We start from the raw sequence: 19970 nt of genomic DNA on the forward strand, positions 1-19970 counted from the left end.
AGAGATCACTCACTACTATTTCTCTACCCCCCCCCAATCCCCCCCTCCTCTACACCCATCCCTCTACAAAACATCCCTACAACCCATCCTCTACAATCCATCCTCTACCACACATCCTCTACAATCCCTCTCCACACACCCCTACACACATCCTCTACAACACACACTACAACACATCCTCTACAATCCATCCTCTACAATCATCCTCTACAAACATCCTCTACAATCCATCCTCTACAACACATCCTCTACAACACATCCTCTACAATCCATCCTCTACAACACATCCTCTACAATCCATCCTCTACAATCCATCCTCTACAACACATCCTCTACAATCCATCCTCTACAACACATCCTCTACAACACATCCTCTACAATCCATCCTCTACAACACATCCTCTACAACACATCCTCTACAATCCATCCTCTACCACACATCCTCTACAATCATCCTCTACAACACATCCTCTACAACACATCCTCTACAATCCATCCTCTACAACACATCCTCTACAACACATCCTCTACAATCCATCCTCTACAACACATCCTCTACAACACATCCTCTACAATCCATCCTCTACAACACATCCTCTACAATCCATCCTCTACAACACATCCTCTACAACACATCCTCTACAATCCATCCTCTACAACACATCCTCTACAACACATCCTCTACAATCCATCCTCTACCACACATCCTCTACAATGCATCCTCTACAATCCATCCTCTACAACCCATCCTCTACAATCCATCCTCTACAACACATCCTCTACAACACATCCTCTACAATCCATCCTCTACAACACATCCTCTACAATCCATCCTCTACCACACATCCTCTACAACCATCCTCTACAATCCATCCTCTACCACACATCCTCTACAATCCATCCTCTACAACACATCCTCTACAACACATCCTCTACAATCCATCCTCTACAACACATCCTCTACAATCCATCCTCTACAACACATCCTCTACAACACATCCTCTACAATCCATCCTCTACCACACATCCTCTACAATCCATCCTCTACAACACATCCTCTACAATCCATCCTCTACAACACATCCTCTACAATCCATCCTCTACAACACATCCTCTACAACCCATCCTCTACAACACATCCTCTACAACCATCCTCTACAACACATCCTCTACAACACATCCTCTACAATCCCTAACTACCCCTAAATCCATCCTCTACCACCCACCACACCAACTCTAACATACACATCCTCTACAATCATCCTCTACAACACATCCTCTACAATCCATCCCTCTACAACCATCCTCAATCCACCATCCTACCACACATCCTCTACATCCACACTCCTCTACACACATCCTCTACATCCATCCTCTACAACACATCCTCCTACCCAACTCCTCTACAAACCATCCTCTACCACTCATCCTCTACAATCCATCCTCTACCATCCATCCTCTACAATCATCCTCTACAACACAGTCCTCTACAATCCATCCTCTACCACACATCCTCTACAATCCATCTCTACAACACATCCTCAACAATCCATCCTCTACAATCCATCCTCTACCACACATCCTCTAACAATCCATCCTCTACAACACATCCCTCTACAATCCATCCTCTACCACTCCATCCTCTACACACATCCTCTACAATCCATCCTCTACCACACATCCTCTACAATCCATCCTCTACCACACATCCTCTACAATCCATCCTCTCCACACATCTTCCAATCCATCCTCTACCACACATCCTCTACAATCCATCCTCTACAACACATCCTCTACCACACATCCTCTACAATCCATCCTCTACAATCCATCCTCTACAAATCCATCCTCTACCACACATCCTCTACAATCCATCCCTCTACCACACATCCTCTACAATCCCATCCTCTACAACTCCATCCTCTACCACACATCCTCTACAATCCATCCATCCTCTACAATCCATCCTCTACAACACATCCTCTACAACCCATCCTCTACAATCCATCCTCTACAACCCATCCTCTACAATCCATCCTCTACCACACATCCTCTACAATCCATCCTCTACAATCCATCCTCTACCACACATCCTCTACAATCCATCCTCTACAATCCCTACAACACATCCTCTACAACCCATCCTCTACAATCCATCCTCTACAATCCATCCTCTACAACACATCTCTACAACCCATCCTCTACAACCCATCCTCTACACCCCATCCTCTACAACCCATCCTCTACATACCTCCCTGCTGCAGCTGCATCCTCCGTCCAGCAGGAGGCGGTGACGTGTAGCGAGCAGAGCCCGGTTGCTTAGCGACCAGAGGAGGTGGAGCGTCAGCTAACAGCTAACTGCTAGCAGACCTGCTAGCAGCAACACATGGACTAATATTGATCATATTGATCATCTAACAGCGTTTAATGCCTCCGAAGAGAAGAGGAGCTCTGCAGCTCATCAGGAGAGACCTGGACCAGCTGGAGACACAGGTTAGAGACACACTGGAGACACACTGGAGACACACTGGAGGGACAGTAAACACCATGGTTATACTGTTTATACTCCAGTTTATTAGTTAGCACTAACAGACTCATCTCTAACTATAAATGTCCTCTATAGATGGGTCTTGTGTTGGTATAAATGTCCTCTATAGATGGGTCTTGAGTTGGTATACATGTCCTCTATAGATGGGTCTTGAGTTGGTATAAATGTCCTCTATAGATGGGTCTTGTGTTGGTATAAATGTCCTCTATAGATGGGTCTTGAGTTGGTATAAATGTCCTCTATAGATGGGTCTTGAGTTGGTATAAATGTCCTCTATAGATGGGTCTTGTGTTGGTATAAATGTCCTCTATAGATGGGTCTTGTGTTGGATATAAATGTCCTCTATAGATGGGTCTTGTGTTGGTATAAATGTCCTCTATAGATGGGTCTTGTGTTGGATATAAATGTCCTCTATAGATGGGTCTTGAGTTGGTATAAATGTCCTCTATAGATGGGTCTTGTGTTGGTATAAATGTCCTCTATAGATGGGTCTTGTGTTGGATATAAATGTCCTCTATAGATGGGTCTTGAGTTGGTATAAATGTCCTCTATAGATGGGTCTTGAGTTGGTATAAATGTCCTCTATAGATGGGTCTTGAGTTGGTATAAATGTCCTCTATAGATGGGTCTTGAGTTGGTATAAATGTCCTCTATAGATGGGTCTTGAGTTGGTATAAATGTCCTCTATAGATGGGTCTTGAGTTGGTATACATGTCCTCTATAGATGGGTCTTGTGTTGGTATAAATGTCCTCTATAGATGGGTCTTGAGTTGGTATAAATGTCCTCTATAGATGGGTCTTGTGTTGGTATAAATGTCCTCTATAGATGGGTCTTGAGTTGGTATAAATGTCCTCTATAGATGGGTCTTGAGTTGGTATACATGTCCTCTATAGATGGGTCTTGTGTTGGTATAAATGTCCTCTATAGATGGGTCTTGAGTTGGTATAAATGTCCTCTATAGATGGGTCTTGTGTTGGTATAAATGTCCTCTATAGATGGGTCTTGTGTTGGATATAAATGTCCTCTATAGATGGGTCTTGAGTTGGTATAAATGTCCTCTATAGATGGGTCTTGAGTTGGTATAAATGTCCTCTATAGATGGGTCTTGAGTTGGTATAAATGTCCTCTATAGATGGGTCTTGAGTTGGTATAAATGTCCTCTATAGATGGGTCTTGAGTTGGTATACATGTCCTCTATAGATGGGTCTTGTGTTGGTATAAATGTCCTCTATAGATGGGTCTTGAGTTGGTATAAATGTCCTCTATAGATGGGTCTTGTGTTGGTATAAATGTCCTCTATAGATGGGTCTTGTGTTGGTATACATGTCCTCTATAGATGGGTCTTGAGTTGGTATAAATGTCCTCTATAGATGGGTCTTGTGTTGGTATACATGTCCTCTATAGATGGGTCTTGTGTTGGTATAAATGTCCTCTATAGATGGGTCTTGTGTTGGATATAAATGTCCTCTATAGATGGGTCTTGTGTTGGTATAAATGTCCTCTATAGATGGGTCTTGAGTTGGTATAAATGTCCTCTATAGATGGGTCTTGAGTTGGTATAAATGTCCTCTATAGATGGGTCTTGTGTTGGTATAAATGTCCTCTATAGATGGGTCTTGTGTTGGTATACATGTCCTCTATAGATGGGTCTTGAGTTGGTATAAATGTCCTCTATAGATGGGTCTTGTGTTGGTATAAATGTCCTCTATAGATGGGTCTTGAGTTGGTATAAATGTCCTCTATAGATGGGTCTTGAGTTGGTATAAATGTCCTCTATAGATGGGTCTTGTGTTGGATATAAATGTCCTCTATAGATGGGTCTTGTGTTGGTATAAATGTCCTCTATAGATGGGTCTTGAGTTGGTATAAATGTCCTCTATAGATGGGTCTTGTGTTGGTATAAATGTCCTCTATAGATGGGTCTTGTGTTGGATATAAATGTCCTCTATAGATGGGTCTTGTGTTGGTATAAATGTCCTCTATAGATGGGTCTTGAGTTGGTATAAATGTCCTCTATAGATGGGTCTTGTGTTGGTATAAATGTCCTCTATAGATGGGTCTTGTGTTGGTATAAATGTCCTCTATAGATGGGTCTTGTGTTGGTATAAATGTCCTCTATAGATGGGTCTTGAGTTGGTATAAATGTCCTCTATAGATGGGTCTTGAGTTGGTATAAATGTCCTCTATAGATGGGTCTTGTGTTGGTATAAATGTCCTCTATAGATGGGTCTTGTGTTGGTATAAATGTCCTCTATAGATGGGTCTTGTGTTGGTATAAATGTCCTCTATAGATGGGTCTTGTGTTGGTATAAATGTCCTCTATAGATGGGTCTTGTGTTGGTATAAATGTCCTCTATAGATGGGTCTTGTGTTGGTATAAATGTCCTCTATAGATGGGTCTTGTGTTGGATATAAATGTCCTCTATAGATGGGTCTTGTGTTGGTATAAATGTCCTCTATAGATGGGTCTTGTGTTGGTATAAATGTCCTCTATAGATGGGTCTTGAGTTGGTATAAATGTCCTCTATAGATGGGTCTTGAGTTGGTATACATGTCCTCTATAGATGGGTCTTGTGTTGGTATAAATGTCCTCTATAGATGGGTCTTGTGTTGGTATAAATGTCCTCTATAGATGGGTCTTGTGTTGGTATAAATGTCCTCTATAGATGGGTCTTGTGTTGGTATAAATGTCCTCTATAGATGGGTCTTGTGTTGGTATACATGTCCTCTATAGATGGGTCTTGTGTTGGTATACATGTCCTCTATAGATGGGTCTTGTGTTGGTATACATGTCCTCTATAGATGGGTCTTGTGTTGGTATACATGTCCTCTATAGATGGGTCTTGTGTTGGTATACATGTCCTCTATAGATGGGTCTTGAGTTGGTATAAATGTCCTCTATAGATGGGTCTTGTGTTGGTATACATGTCCTCTATAGATGGGTCTTGTGTTGGTATACATGTCCTCTATAGATGGGTCTTGTGTTGGTATAAATGTCCTCTATAGATGGGTCTTGAGTTGGTATACATGTCCTCTATAGATGGGTCTTGTGTTGGTATAAATGTCCTCTATAGATGGGTCTTGTGTTGGATATAAATGTCCTCTATAGATGGGTCTTGTGTTGGTATAAATGTCCTCTATAGATGGGTCTTGAGTTGGTATAAATGTCCTCTATAGATGGGTCTTGAGTTGGTATAAATGTCCTCTATAGATGGGTCTTGTGTTGGTATAAATGTCCTCTATAGATGGGTCTTGTGTTGGTATACATGTCCTCTATAGATGGGTCTTGAGTTGGTATAAATGTCCTCTATAGATGGGTCTTGTGTTGGTATAAATGTCCTCTATAGATGGGTCTTGAGTTGGTATAAATGTCCTCTATAGATGGGTCTTGAGTTGGTATAAATGTCCTCTATAGATGGGTCTTGTGTTGGATATAAATGTCCTCTATAGATGGGTCTTGTGTTGGTATAAATGTCCTCTATAGATGGGTCTTGAGTTGGTATAAATGTCCTCTATAGATGGGTCTTGTGTTGGTATAAATGTCCTCTATAGATGGGTCTTGTGTTGGATATAAATGTCCTCTATAGATGGGTCTTGTGTTGGTATAAATGTCCTCTATAGATGGGTCTTGAGTTGGTATAAATGTCCTCTATAGATGGGTCTTGTGTTGGTATAAATGTCCTCTATAGATGGGTCTTGTGTTGGTATAAATGTCCTCTATAGATGGGTCTTGTGTTGGTATAAATGTCCTCTATAGATGGGTCTTGAGTTGGTATAAATGTCCTCTATAGATGGGTCTTGAGTTGGTATAAATGTCCTCTATAGATGGGTCTTGTGTTGGTATAAATGTCCTCTATAGATGGGTCTTGTGTTGGTATAAATGTCCTCTATAGATGGGTCTTGTGTTGGTATAAATGTCCTCTATAGATGGGTCTTGTGTTGGTATAAATGTCCTCTATAGATGGGTCTTGTGTTGGTATAAATGTCCTCTATAGATGGGTCTTGTGTTGGTATAAATGTCCTCTATAGATGGGTCTTGTGTTGGATATAAATGTCCTCTATAGATGGGTCTTGTGTTGGTATAAATGTCCTCTATAGATGGGTCTTGTGTTGGTATAAATGTCCTCTATAGATGGGTCTTGAGTTGGTATAAATGTCCTCTATAGATGGGTCTTGAGTTGGTATACATGTCCTCTATAGATGGGTCTTGTGTTGGTATAAATGTCCTCTATAGATGGGTCTTGAGTTGGTATAAATGTCCTCTATAGATGGGTCTTGTGTTGGTATAAATGTCCTCTATAGATGGGTCTTGAGTTGGTATAAATGTCCTCTATAGATGGGTCTTGTGTTGGTATAAATGTCCTCTATAGATGGGTCTTGTGTTGGTATAAATGTCCTCTATAGATGGGTCTTGTGTTGGTATAAATGTCCTCTATAGATGGGTCTTGTGTTGGTATAAATGTCCTCTATAGATGGGTCTTGTGTTGGTATACATGTCCTCTATAGATGGGTCTTGTGTTGGTATACATGTCCTCTATAGATGGGTCTTGTGTTGGTATACATGTCCTCTATAGATGGGTCTTGTGTTGGTATACATGTCCTCTATAGATGGGTCTTGTGTTGGTATACATGTCCTCTATAGATGGGTCTTGAGTTGGTATAAATGTCCTCTATAGATGGGTCTTGTGTTGGTATACATGTCCTCTATAGATGGGTCTTGTGTTGGTATACATGTCCTCTATAGATGGGTCTTGTGTTGGTATAAATGTCCTCTATAGATGGGTCTTGAGTTGGTATACATGTCCTCTATAGATGGGTCTTGTGTTGAATATAAATGTCCTCTATAGATGGGTCTTGTGTTGAATATAAATGTCCTCTATAGATGGGTTTTGTATTGGTATAAATGTCCTCTATAGATGGGTCTTGTGTTGGATATAAATGTCCTCTATAGATGGGTTTTGTGTTGAATATAAATGTCCTCTATAGATGGGTCTTGAGTTGATATAAATGTCCTCTGTCCTCTGCTCCAGGCTGAGCGTCTGCTGAAGGACGTGCAGAGCCAGGATGGATCCTCTGAAGAGGCTTTATGGAGGTAAACAGCTCTGATGGTGTTTCCTGAACTAGTTTTGGTTCTCTCTGTAATAAGAGCAGTTAATCATCCAGTCCAGCTGTGAAACCACTGGAGGACTCTGCTGTTGTTCCTGTTTATCTCCATCACATTAGGATTTTAATGGTCTTTTTCAAGCGATGCTTTGAGGTTTGATTTTCCTCTGACAGATGTCAAGACCTGCAGATGTCTGCAGAGAAGACCCAGAGGACTCTGAAGAAACTGACCAAGGTTAGAGCTGTACTGTCTGTAACCGATACGAGCACCGATACCGAGCACCGATACCGAGCACCGATACCGAGCACCTGACCAAGGTTAGAGCTGTACTGTCTGTAACCTATATGAGCACCGATACGAGCACCGATACCGAGCACCTGACCAAGGTTAGAGCTGTACTGTCTGTAACCTATATGAGCACCGATACGAGCACCGATACCGAGCACCTGACCAAGGTTAGAGCTGTACTGTCTGTAACCGATACGAGCACCGATACCGAGCACCTGACCAAGGTTAGAGCTGTACTGTCTGTAACCTATATGAGCACCGATACGAGCACCGATACCGAGCACCTGACCAAGGTTAGAGCTGTACTGTCTGTAACCTATATGAGCACCGATACGAGCACCGATACCGAGCACCTGACCAAGGTTAGAGCTGTACTGTCTGTAACCGATACGAGCACCGATACCGAGCACCTGACCAAGGTTAGAGCTGTACTGTCTGTAACCGATACGAGCACCGATACCGAGCACCTGACCAAGGTTAGAGCTGTACTGTCTGTAACCGATACGAGCACCGATACCGAGCACCGATACCGAGCACCTGACCAAGGTTAGAGCTGTACTGTCTGTAACCGATATGAGCACCGATAGGAGCACCGATACCGAGCACCTGACCAAGGTTAGAGCTGTACTGTCTGTAACCGATACGAGCACCGATACCGAGCACCTGACCAAGGTTAGAGCTGTACTGTCTGTAACCGATATGAGCACCGATAGGAGCACCGATACCGAGCACCTGACCAAGGTTAGAGCTGTACTGTCTGTAACCGATATGAGCACCGATACCGAGCACCTGACCAAGGTTAGAGCTGTACTGTCTGTAACCGATATGAGCACCGATACGAGCACCGATACCGAGCACCTGACCAAGGTTAGAGCTGTACTGTCTGTAACTTGTTCATTATTATCTTATTATTAAATATATCACCAGGGATGCACCGATACCACTTTGTTCAGACCGAGTACCGATATGAGCACCGATACCGAGTAGCGATACGAGCACCGATACCGAGCACCGATACGAGCACCGATACGAGCACCGATACGAGTACTTCTCTGTGCCTAAAGACCCTCGTTAACAGACAGCTGGAGGTTGTGAGCGACACACAGCAGGCGGTGGAATCCCGCATACGAGGCGGTGCGCCGAGTACAAGTACGAGTACATGTGCACAGTATCGGACCCGATACTGGTATCGGTATCGGTGTATCTCCCTTCTATATAAGTGTGTAATCAGTTCAACTCCGAGATGACCTCCAGACTTGTGAGCAACCAGAACTGTTGCTTGACTCATATCGTTTGCTTTTATCCTGCAAACTGAAATTATTTATTGTCCCAAATGAAGTTTGTGTTTTCTGAATAGAAAGTGTGTGAGACAGCGTCTGGGTCCACGATGACTCACTGAGAGACTGATGACTGTGGTCAGATATCACTGACGGGCCGACGCCGTGGTGTCGTTGTGTTCTGTTATAGTAGATTGTCTCTAAATGGAGGTTTGTTGATGTTCCAGGCTGATGAGCTGGCTCCGGTGGGGAACTACGAAGAGAGGAAACAGGACGAGGAGAGACGACTGCAGGACATCCTGGAGCGTTTAAACAGCCTGTCTCTGGAGCTCTCACCACCAGGACCCAGTACTGCTGCCGGGTCGGTGACCAGAGACAAATACACACATATCAGAGGGCTCCTTTAACAACTTTCTTATCCAATTATGTATATATTCTATATCCATATATATCTATATCTATATCTATATAGATATAGATATATGTATACATCTATATAGACCTTCACCTCACCGTCAGACAAAAGCTGTGAGCGTGCGCCCCTCGTCTCAGTTACTGTAGGTAATCCACTGACTCTGGATAAGGATATATATACTGTCTATATATATATATATATATATATATACTGTCTATGTAGAACCACGGTATCATTAAGAAACCTCCGTCAGGGCTTGAAGGGAAAACAGCATTCTGACGCTAAAACATACCGTACGTACTTCAACCACAGCGTGAATGTTCGGGTTTGAATACATCAGGAACACCGCTGGGCAGCTACAGAATGATATAAAGATATATATATATATATATATATATACATATATATATATATATATATATATAAAGATATAAAGATATATAGATATATAAAAACCTCCAATAAATATGCAAAACAAATTTCAGACCTGTCTGACAATAAAGTATAAAGTATAAAGTAAAGTAAAGTAAATCAATAATTATAGTCAATAGTCACATCCAGTACTTCAATGTCAGAAGAAAAAGAAAAGCATTAGTTTGACACATCTGTTAATATCACCATGTTTTGATCCACAGAAATGTTTTAAAGGAAGATGAAGAGGAGGACGAAGACAGTAGCGACGATGATGATGATGGCGATGAGGAGCAAGCCGTGAATGCACCTTCAGAGCCTCACGTTGACATCTACACAGCCCTCAGTGACTTCAGAGGAGAGCAGGACGGAGACCTGTCGGTTCAGGTGAAGCACTTCCTGTTTCAGACAGAGATGAAGCACAGAGTAGCAGCAAGCTGTGCTCGTTAGTAATGCATGAATAATAATAATACTGTTGGTCTGCTGTCCTCAGAGAGGGGAGGTGGTGAGGATCATCAGGAGGACAGCTGATGGATGGTGGCTGGCTCAGGACACTAAAGGAAACAGAGGAGTGGTTCCTAAAACCTACCTGAAGGTCAGCAGCACATCACACCTGCTTCTGTTATCAGGTCACCTTTAATGTGTGTCACTGTAAACTGGGGAAACTCTGGATCTACGGTTGTTAATGAACCGATCCTTTATATCGATATCGGGCCGATACTGACGATAGACCACATAGTCAATCAATTCAAATATTTAATCCTGATTAATCTCACATGTTGTATTTGTTCTAAATGAACCTTAAAGGAGATTAGTCCAGTATTTAATACTCTTATCAACATGGGAGTGGACTAATATGCTGCTTTATGTAAATGTATGTATATATTTATTATAGTAAATCAATGACAGATATTGATCCAGAAACCCTCACAGGTACTGCATTTAGCATAAAACAATATGCTCCAATCATAACATGGCAAACTGCAGCCCAACAGGCAACAACAGCTGTCAGTGTGTCAGTGTGTCAGTTTCAGTGCGTCGGTGCGTCAGTGTCAGTGTCAGTGTGTCAGTGTGTAGTTTGTCAGTGTGTAGTGTGTAGTGTGTCAGTGCGTCAGTGTGTAGTGTGTCAGTGTGTCAGTGTCAGTGCGTCAGTGTGTAGTGTGTCAGTGTGTAGTGTGTCAGTGCGTCAGTGTGTAGTGTGTCAGTGTGTCAGTGTGTAGTGTGTCAGTGTGTCAGTGTCAGTGCGTCAGTGTGTAGTGTGTAAGTTTGTCAGTGTGTAGTGTGTCAGTTTGTCAGTGTGTCAGTGCGTCAGTGCGTCAGTGTCAGTGTGTCAGTGCGTCTGTGCGTCAGTGTGTAGTGTGTCAGTGCGTCAGTGTGTAAGTTTGTCAGTGTGTAGTGTGTCAGTTTGTCAGTGTGTCAGTGCGTCAGTGTCAGTGCGTCGGTGCGTCAGTGTCAGTGTGTCAGTGTGTAGTGTGTCGGTGTGTCAGTGTCAGTGTGTCAGTGCATCAGTGCGTCAGTGTGTAGTTTGTCAGTGTGTAGTGTGTCAGTTTGTCAGTGTGTAGTGTGTCAGTGTGTAGTGTGTCAGTGCGTCAGTGTGTAGTGTGTCAGTGTGTCAGTGTCAGTGCGTCAGTGTGTAGTGTGTCAGTGTGTCAGTGTGTAGTGTGTCAGTGTGTAGTGTGTCAGTGCGTCAGTGTGTAGTGTGTCAGTGTCAGTGTGTAGTGTGTAAGTTTGTCAGTGTGTAGTGTGTCAGTTTGTCAGTGTGTCAGTGCGTCAGTGCGTCAGTGTCAGTGTGTCAGTGCGTCTGTGCGTCAGTGCGTCAGTGTGTAGTGTGTCAGTGTGTAGTGTGTCAGTGCGTCATTGTGTAAGTTTGTCAGTGCGTCAGTGTCAGTGTGTCAGTGCGTCAGTGTGTAGTGTGTCAGTGCGTCAGTGTGTCAGTTTGTCAGTGTGTCAGTGTGTAGTGTGTCAGTGTGTAGTGTGTCAGTTTGTCAGTGTGTCAGTGTGTAGTGTGTCAGTGTGTCAGTGTGTAGTGTGTCAGTGTGTAGTGTGTCAGTGTGTCAGTGCGTCAGTGTGTCAGTGTGTAGTGTGTCAGTGTGTAGCGTGTAGTGCGTCAGTGTGTAGTGTGTCAGTGTGTCAGTGCGTCAGTGTGTCGTGTGTCAGTGTGTCAGTGCGTCAGTGTGTAGTGTGTCAGTGTGTAGTGTGTCAGTGTGTCAGTGCGTCAGTGTGTAGTGTGTCAGTGTGTAGTGTGTCAGTGTGTAGTGTGTCAGTGTGTCAGTGTGTCGTGTGTCAGTGTGTCAGTGTGCAGTGCGTCAGTGTGTCAGTGCGTCAGTGTGTCAGTGTGTAGTGTGTCAGTGTGTCGTGTGTCAGTGCGTCAGTGTGTAGTGTGTCAGTGTGTAGTGTGTCAGTGTGTCAGTGTGTCAGTGCGTCAGTGTGTAGTGTGTCAGTGTGTCGTGTGTCAGTGCGTCAGTGTGTAGTGTGTCAGTGTGTAGTGTGTCAGTGCGTCAGTGCGTCAGTGTGTAGTATCGGTATCGAAGGTACTGCACTCAGCTGGCTCCAGTCATACCTCACCAACAGATCTCACTTCATCTCCCTTCACAACAACTCCTCTGCCACATCCACAGTCACACAAGGTATCCCCCAAGGCTCTGTACTCGGTCCACTCCTGTTCATAATCTACTTATTCCCCCTCGGTCAGATCCTACGCCACTTCAACCTGGACTTCCACTGCTATGCTGACGACACTCAGATCTACCTCAGCACCAACACCCCTCACAACCCACCGCTCTCCCACATCAACTCCTGCCTCTCTGCAATTAAAGCCTGGATGCAACAGAACTTTTTAAAACTCAACAGCGACAAAACACAACTCCTCCTCATCGGCTCCAAATCCACCCTCACCAAAACCAACAACCTCACACTCAACATCGACGGCACTTCTGTTTCCCCCTCCCCCCAGGCACGTAACCTTGGCGTGATCTTCGACTCCACCCTCTCCCTCGAGCCCCACATCCGCCACCTGGTCAAAATATCCTTCTTCCACCTTCGCATATCGCAAAAATCCGTCCGTCCCTCACACCCCCTACAGCAGAGAAACTCATCCACGCCTTCATCTCCTCCCGCCTTGACTATTGCAACTCACTCCTCTATGGCATCAGCAACACCTCCATAAATAAATTACAACTGGTCCAGAATGCAGCTGCCCGACTCCTCACCCACACCAAATCATGGCATCATATCACCCCAGTCCTGAAAGACCTTCACTGGCTCCCCGTCTCCCACCGGATCTCCTACAAAATCCTGACCCTCACCTACAAAGCCCTCCACCAACTTGCACCCCCCTATCTCTCTGAAATCCTCTCCCCCTACCAACCTCAACGGTCCCTCAGATCCACCTCGGTTGGTTTACTCTCCACCCCCACGTCCAAACTCCGCAGCTTTGGGGACAGAGCATTCTCCAGGGCAGCTCCCAAGCTCTGGAACTCACTCCCCAATCTCATCAGAGACTCCGATTCCCTCACCACATTCCAGTCCCGCCTCAAAACAATTCCAGTCCCGCCTCAAAACACATCTTTTCTCATCTGCTTACCCGTAGCCTCCCCCTCCCCCTACCCATCAGTCCGTGTGTCTGGATGTGATTGTTCCTGTGTATGTCGCTTTTTGTCGTTCGTCTCCTGTCTGTCTGTCTCACACCGTTTCCCCCCCGACTATGTTAAAGCGTCTTTGAGATTAATATAAAGCGCTATATAAATCCAATATATTATTATTATTATTATTAGTGTGTCAGTGTGTAGTGTGTAGTGTGTAGTGTGTAGTGTGTAGTGTGTCAGTGTGTAGTGTGTCAGTGTGTAGTGTGTAGTGTGTCAGTGTGTAGTGTGTAGTGTGTCAGTGTGTAGTGTGTCAGTGTGTAGTGTGTAGTGTGTCAGTGTGTAGTGTGTAGTGTGTAGTGTGTCAGTGTGTAGTGTGTCAGTGTGTAGTGTGTAGTGTGTCAGTGTGTAGTGTGTAGTGTGTAGTGTGTCAGTGTGTAGTGTGTCAGTGTGTAGTGTGTAGTGTGTAGTGTGTCAGTGTGTAGTGTGTCAGTGTGTAGTGTGTAGTGTGTAGTGTGTCAGTGTGTAGTGTGTCAGTGTGTAGTGTGTAGTGTGTAGTGTATAGTGTGTCAGTGTGTAGTGTGTAGTGTGTCAGTGTGTAGTGTGTAGTGTGTAGTGTGTAGTGTGTCAGTGTGTAGTGTGTCAGTGCGTCAGTGTGTAGTGCGTCAGTGTGTAGTGCGTCAGTGTGTCAGTGTGTCGTGTGTCAGTGTGTAGTGCGTCAGTGTGTAGTGTGTCAGTGCGTCAGTGTGTCAGTGTGTAGTGTGTCAGTGCGTCAGTGTGTCAGTGCGTCAGTGTGTCGTGTGTCAGTGTGTAGTGCGTCAGTGTGTAGTGTGTCAGTGTGTCGTGTGTAGTGTGTCAGTGTGCAGTGCGTCAGTGTGTCAGTGTGTCAGTGTGTCGTGTGTCAGTGTGTCAGTGTGCAGTGCGTCAGTGCGTCAGTGTGTAGTGCGTCAGTGTGTAGTGTGTCAGTGCGTCAGTGTGTCAGTGTGTCAGTGTGTCGTGTGTAGTGCGTCAGTGCGTCAGTGTGTCAGTGTGTCGTGTGTCAGTGTGTCAGTGTGCAGTGCGTCAGTGTGTCAGTGTGTCAGTGTGTCGTGTGTCAGTGTGTCAGTGTGCAGTGCGTCAGTGCGTCAGTGTGTAGTGCGTCAGTGTGTAGTGTGTCAGTGTGTAGTGTGTCAGTGTGTCAGTGTGTCGTGTGTCAGTGTGTCAGTGTGCAGTGCGTCAGTGTGTCAGTGTGTCAGTGTGTAGTGCGTCAGTGTGTAGTGTGTCAGTGCGTCAGTGTGTAGTGCGTCAGTGTGTAGTGCGTCAGTGTGTAGTGTGTCAGTGCGTCAGTGTGTCAGTGCGTCAGTGTGTCAATGCGTCAGTGTGTCAGTGTGTCAGTGTGTAGTGTGTCAGTGAGTCAGTGTGTAGTGCGTCAGTGTGTCAGTGTGTAGTGTGTCAGTGTGTAGTGCGTCAGTGTGTCAGTGTGTAGTGTGTCAGTGTGTCAGTGTGTAGTGCGTCAGTGTGTCAGTGCGTCAGTGTGTCAGTGTGTAGTGCGTCAGTGTGTAGTGTGTCAGTGCGTCAGTGTGTAGTGCGTCAGTGTGTAGTGCGTCAGTGTGTAGTGTGTAGTGTGTCAGTGCGTCAGTGTGTCAGTGCGTCAGTGTGTCAATGCGTCAGTGTGTCAGTGCGTCAGTGTGTAGTGTGTCAGTGAGTCAGTGTGTAGTGTGTCAGTGCGTCAGTGTGTCAGTGTGTAGTGCGTCAGTGTGTAGTGTGTCAGTGCGTCAGTGTGTCAGTGTGTCAGTGTGTCGTGTGTAGTGTGTCAGTGTGTAGTGCGTCAGTGTGTCAGTGTGTAGTGTGTCAGCGTGTAGTGTGTCAGTGTGTAGTGTGTCAGTGTGTAGTGCGTAGTGTGTAGTGTGTCAGTGTGTAGTGTGTAGTGTGTAGTGTGTCAGTGTGTAGTGTGTAGTGTGTCAGTGTGTAGTGTGTAGTGTGTAGTGTGTAGTGTGTAGTGTGTCAGTGTGTAGTGTGTCAGTGTGTAGTGTGTCAGTGTGTAGTGTGTAGTGTGTCAGTGTGTAGTGTGTAGTGTGTCAGTGTGTAGTGTGTAGTGTGTAGTGTGTCAGTGTGTAGTGTGTCAGTGTGTAGTGTGTAGTGTGTAGTGTATAGTGTGTCAGTGTGTAGTGTGTAGTGTGTCAGTGTGTAGTGTGTAGTGTGTAGTGTGTCAGTGTGTAGTGTGTAGTGTGTCAGTGCGTCAGTGTGTAGTGCGTCAGTGTGTCAGTGTGTCGTGTGTCAGTGTGTAGTGCGTCAGTGTGTAGTGTGTCAGTGCGTCAGTGTGTCAGTGTGTAGTGTGTCAGTGCGTCAGTGTGTCGTGTGTCAGTGTGTAGTGCGTCAGTGTGTAGTGTGTCAGTGTGTCAGTGTGTCGTGTGTAGTGTGTCAGTGTGCAGTGCGTCAGTGTGTCAGTGTGTCAGTGTGTCGTGTGTCAGTGTGTCAGTGTGCAGTGCGTCAGTGTGTAGTGTGTCAGTGTGTCGTGTGTCAGTGTGTCAGTGTGTAGTGCGTCAGTGTGTAGTGTGTCAGTGCGTCAGTGTGTCAGTGTGTCAGTGTGTCGTGTGTAGTGCGTCAGTGCGTCAGTGTGTCAGTGTGTCGTGTGTCAGTGTGTCAGTGTGCAGTGCGTCAGTGTGTCAGTGTGTCAGTGTGTCGTGTGTCAGTGTGTCAGTGTGTAGTGCGTCAGTGTGTAGTGTGTCAGTGCGTCAGTGTGTCAGTGTGTCAGTGTGTCGTGTGTAGTGCGTCAGTGCGTCAGTGTGTCAGTGTGTCGTGTGTCAGTGTGTCAGTGTGCAGTGCGTCAGTGTGTCAGTGTGTCAGTGTGTCGTGTGTCAGTGTGTCAGTGTGCAGTGCGTCAGTGCGTCAGTGTGTAGTGCGTCAGTGTGTAGTGTGTCAGTGCGTCAGTGTGTCAGTGTGTCAGTGTGTAGTGTGTCAGTGTGTCGTGTGTCAGTGTGTCAGTGTGCAGTGCGTCAGTGTGTCAGTGCGTCAGTGTGTAGTGCGTCAGTGTGTAGTGTGTCAGTGCGTCAGTGTGTAGTGCGTCAGTGTGTAGTGCGTCAGTGTGTAGTGTGTCAGTGTGTCAGTGTGTAGTGTGTCAGTGTGTCAGTGTGTAGTGTGTCAGTGTGTCAGTGTGTAGTGCGTCAGTGTGTCAGTGCGTCAGTGTGTCAGTGTGTCAGTGTGTAGTGTGTCAGTGTGTCAGTGTGTCAGTGCGTCAGTGTGTAGTGTGTCAGTGTGTCAGTGTGTAGTGTGTCAGTGAGTCAGTGTGTCAGTGCGTCAGTGTGTCAATGCGTCAGTGTGTCAGTGTGTCAGTGTGTAGTGTGTCAGTGAGTCAGTGTGTAGTGCGTCAGTGTGTCAGTGTGTCAGTGTGTAGTGTGTCAGTGAGTCAGTGTGTAGTGTGTCAGTGCGTCAGTGTGTCAGTGTGTAGTGTGTCAGTGTGTCAGTGTGTCAGTGCGTCAGTGTGTCAATGCGTCAGTGTGTCAGTGTGTCAGTGTGTAGTGTGTCAGTGAGTCAGTGTGTAGTGCGTCAGTGTGTCAGTGTGTAGTGTGTCAGTGTGTCAGTGTGTAGTGCGTCAGTGTGTCAGTGCGTCAGTGTGTCAGTGTGTAGTGCGTCAGTGTGTAGTGTGTCAGTGCGTCAGTGTGTAGTGCGTCAGTGTGTAGTGCGTCAGTGTGTAGTGTGTCAGTGCGTCAGTGTGTCAGTGCGTCAGTGTGTCAATGCGTCAGTGTGTCAGTGCGTCAGTGTGTAGTGTGTCAGTGAGTCAGTGTGTAGTGTGTCAGTGCGTCAGTGTGTCAGTGTGTAGTGCGTCAGTGTGTAGTGTGTCAGTGCGTCAGTGTGTCAGTGTGTAGTGTGTCAGTGTGTAGTGCGTCAGTGTGTCAGTGTGTAGTGTGTCAGCGTGTAGTGTGTCAGTGTGTAGTGTGTCAGTGTGTAGTGCGTAGTGTGTCAGTGTGTAGTGTGTCAGTGTGTAGTGCGTAGTGTGTCAGTGTGTAGTGTGTCAGCGTGTAGTGTGTCAGTGTGTAGTGCGTAGTGTGTCAGTGTGTAGTGTGTCAGTGTGTAGTGCGTAGTGTGTCAGTGTGTAGTGTGTAGTGCGTCAGTGTGTAGTGCGTCAGTGTGTAGTGTGTCAGTGCGTCAGTGTGTCAGTGTGTCAGTGCGTCAGTGTGTCAGTGCGTCAGTGTGTCAGTGTGTCAGTGTGTAGTGCGTCAGTGTGTCAGTGCGTCAGTGTGTAGTGTGTCAGTGAGTCAGTGTGTAGTGTGTAGTGCGTCAGTGTGTAGTGCGTCAGTGTGTAGTGTGTCAGTGCGTCAGTGTGTCAGTGTGTCAGTGCGTCAGTGTGTCAGTGCGTCAGTGTGTCAGTGTGTCAGTGTGTAGTGCGTCAGTGTGTCAGTGCGTCAGTGTGTAGTGTGTCAGTGAGTCAGTGTGTAGTGTGTCAGTGCGTCAGTGTGTCAGTGTGTAGTGCGTCAGTGTGTAGTGTGTCAGTGTGTCAGTGCGTCAGTGTGTAGTGTGTCAGTGAGTCAGTGTGTAGTGTGTCAGTGCGTCAGTGTGTCAGTGTGTAGTGCGTCAGTGTGTAGTGTGTCAGTGCGTCAGTGTGTCAGTGTGTCGTGCGTCAGTGTGTAGTGCGTCAGTGTGTAGTGTGTCAGTGCGTCAGTGTGTCAGTGTGTCAGTGTGTAGTGTGTAGTGCGTCAGTGTGTAGTGCGTCAGTGTGTAGTGTGTCAGTGCGTCAGTGTGTCAGTGTGTCAGTGCGTCAGTGTGTCAGTGCGTCAGTGTGTAGTGTGTCAGTGAGTCAGTGTGTAGTGTGTCAGTGCGTCAGTGTGTCAGTGTGTAGTGCGTCAGTGTGTAGTGTGTCAGTGCGTCAGTGTGTCAGTGCGTCAGTGTGTCAGTGTGTCGTGTGTAGTGTGTCAGTGCGTCAGTGTGTCAGTGCGTCAGTGCGTCAGTGCGTCAGTGTGTAGTGTGTCAGTGTGTCAGTGTGTAGTGTGTCAGCGTGTAGTGTGTCCAGTGTGTAGTGCGTCAGTGTGTCAGTGTGTAGTGTGTCAGCGTGTAGTGTGTCAGTGTGTAGTGTGTCAGTGTGTAGTGCGTCAGTGTGTCAGTGCGTCAGTGTGTAGTGCGTCAGTGTGTAGTGTGTCAGTGCGTCAGTGTGTCAGTGTGTCAGTGTGTAGTGTGTAGTGCGTCAGTGTGTAGTGCGTCAGTGTGTAGTGTGTCAGTGCGTCAGTGTGTAGTGTGTCAGTGTGTAGTGAGTCAGTGTGTCAGTGTGTAGTGCGTCAGTGTGTCCAGTGCGTCAGTGTGTCAGTGTGTCAGTGTGTAGTGTGTCAGTGCGTCAGTGTGTCAGTGTGTCAGTGTGTAGTGTGTCAGTGCGTCAGTGTGTCAGTGTGTCAGTGTGTAGTGTGTCAGTGCGTCAGTGTGTCAGTGTGTAGTGAGTCAGTGTGTAGTGTGTAGTGAGTCAGTGTGTCAGTGTGTAGTGTGTCAGTGTGTAGTGCGTCAGTGTGTCAGTGCGTCAGTGTGTAGTGCGTCAGTGTGTAGTGCGTCAGTGTGTAGTGAGTCAGTGTGTCAGTGTGTAGTGAGTCAGTGTGTCAGTGTGTCAGTGTGTAGTGTGTCAGTGTGTAGTGCGTCAGTGTGTCAGTGCGTCAGTGTGTAGTGTGTCAGTGTGTCAGTGTGTAGTGTGTCAGTGTGTAGTGCGTAGTGTGTCAGTGTGTAGTGTGTCAGTGTGTAGTGTGTAGTGTGTCAGTGTGTCAGTGTGTAGTGTGTCAGTGTGTAGTGCGTAGTGTGTCAGTGTGTAGTGCGTCAGTGTGTAGTGAGTCAGTGTGTCAGTGCGTCAGTGTGTCAGTGTGTAGTGTGTCAGTGTGTAGTGTGTAGTGTGTCAGTGTGTAGTGTGTAGTGTGTCAGTGTGTCAGTGTGTAGTGTGTCAGTGTGTAGTGTGTAGTGTGTCAGTGTGTAGTGTGTAGTGTGTCAGTGTGTCAGTGTGTAGTGTGTCAGTGTGTTGACTGGACTCTGACTCACGTTAACAGCTCTAGTCTGACGTGGTCTCACAGAGGACAGAATGATCTCAGTCTCCTCTCAGTGAGACAAACAGCTGGTTCATTAAACATCTGGTCTCAGATCAGCTGACTGGTCCCTCTCTGACACCTCTCACTCTCAGGCTGGCTCCGCCGTTGAGGATGATGAAGATGATGATGACGACGACGACAATGACGAAAAGGACGATGATGACAGTGAGGAGGAGGAAGAGCTGACTGATGACCAACACAAACACAGGTTCTACTCTTTCACTCTACTTTCTACAGATGTTGCAGATTCAGTGATGTCAGAATCTAGAGGTTAAAGGGACAGCGTGGAGGATGTACTGGCCTCTAGTGGTGA

The 19970-nt window shown here is 46.0% G+C and overlaps 1 protein-coding gene across 1 annotated transcript; it reads left to right on the forward strand.

Annotated features, from left to right (window-relative positions):
• Positions 1-2307: 2307 nt before the first annotated feature.
• LOC141763726 (nephrocystin-1-like) lies at positions 2308-19964 on the forward strand. The gene is made up of 7 exons (XM_074628414.1): positions 2308-2493; positions 7580-7641; positions 7827-7887; positions 9446-9579; positions 10269-10431; positions 10538-10639; positions 19750-19964. Exons 1-7 carry the CDS (start codon positions 2428-2430, stop codon positions 19930-19932), a joined length of 771 nt encoding a protein of 256 aa, XP_074484515.1. The 5' UTR covers positions 2308-2427; the 3' UTR covers positions 19933-19964.
• The last annotated feature ends 6 nt before the right edge of the window (positions 19965-19970 follow it).

Source organism: Sebastes fasciatus, unplaced genomic scaffold, assembly GCF_043250625.1.
Source record: "Sebastes fasciatus isolate fSebFas1 unplaced genomic scaffold, fSebFas1.pri Scaffold_323, whole genome shotgun sequence".
In the NCBI taxonomy this organism is placed as follows: domain Eukaryota; kingdom Metazoa; phylum Chordata; class Actinopteri; order Perciformes; family Sebastidae; genus Sebastes; species Sebastes fasciatus.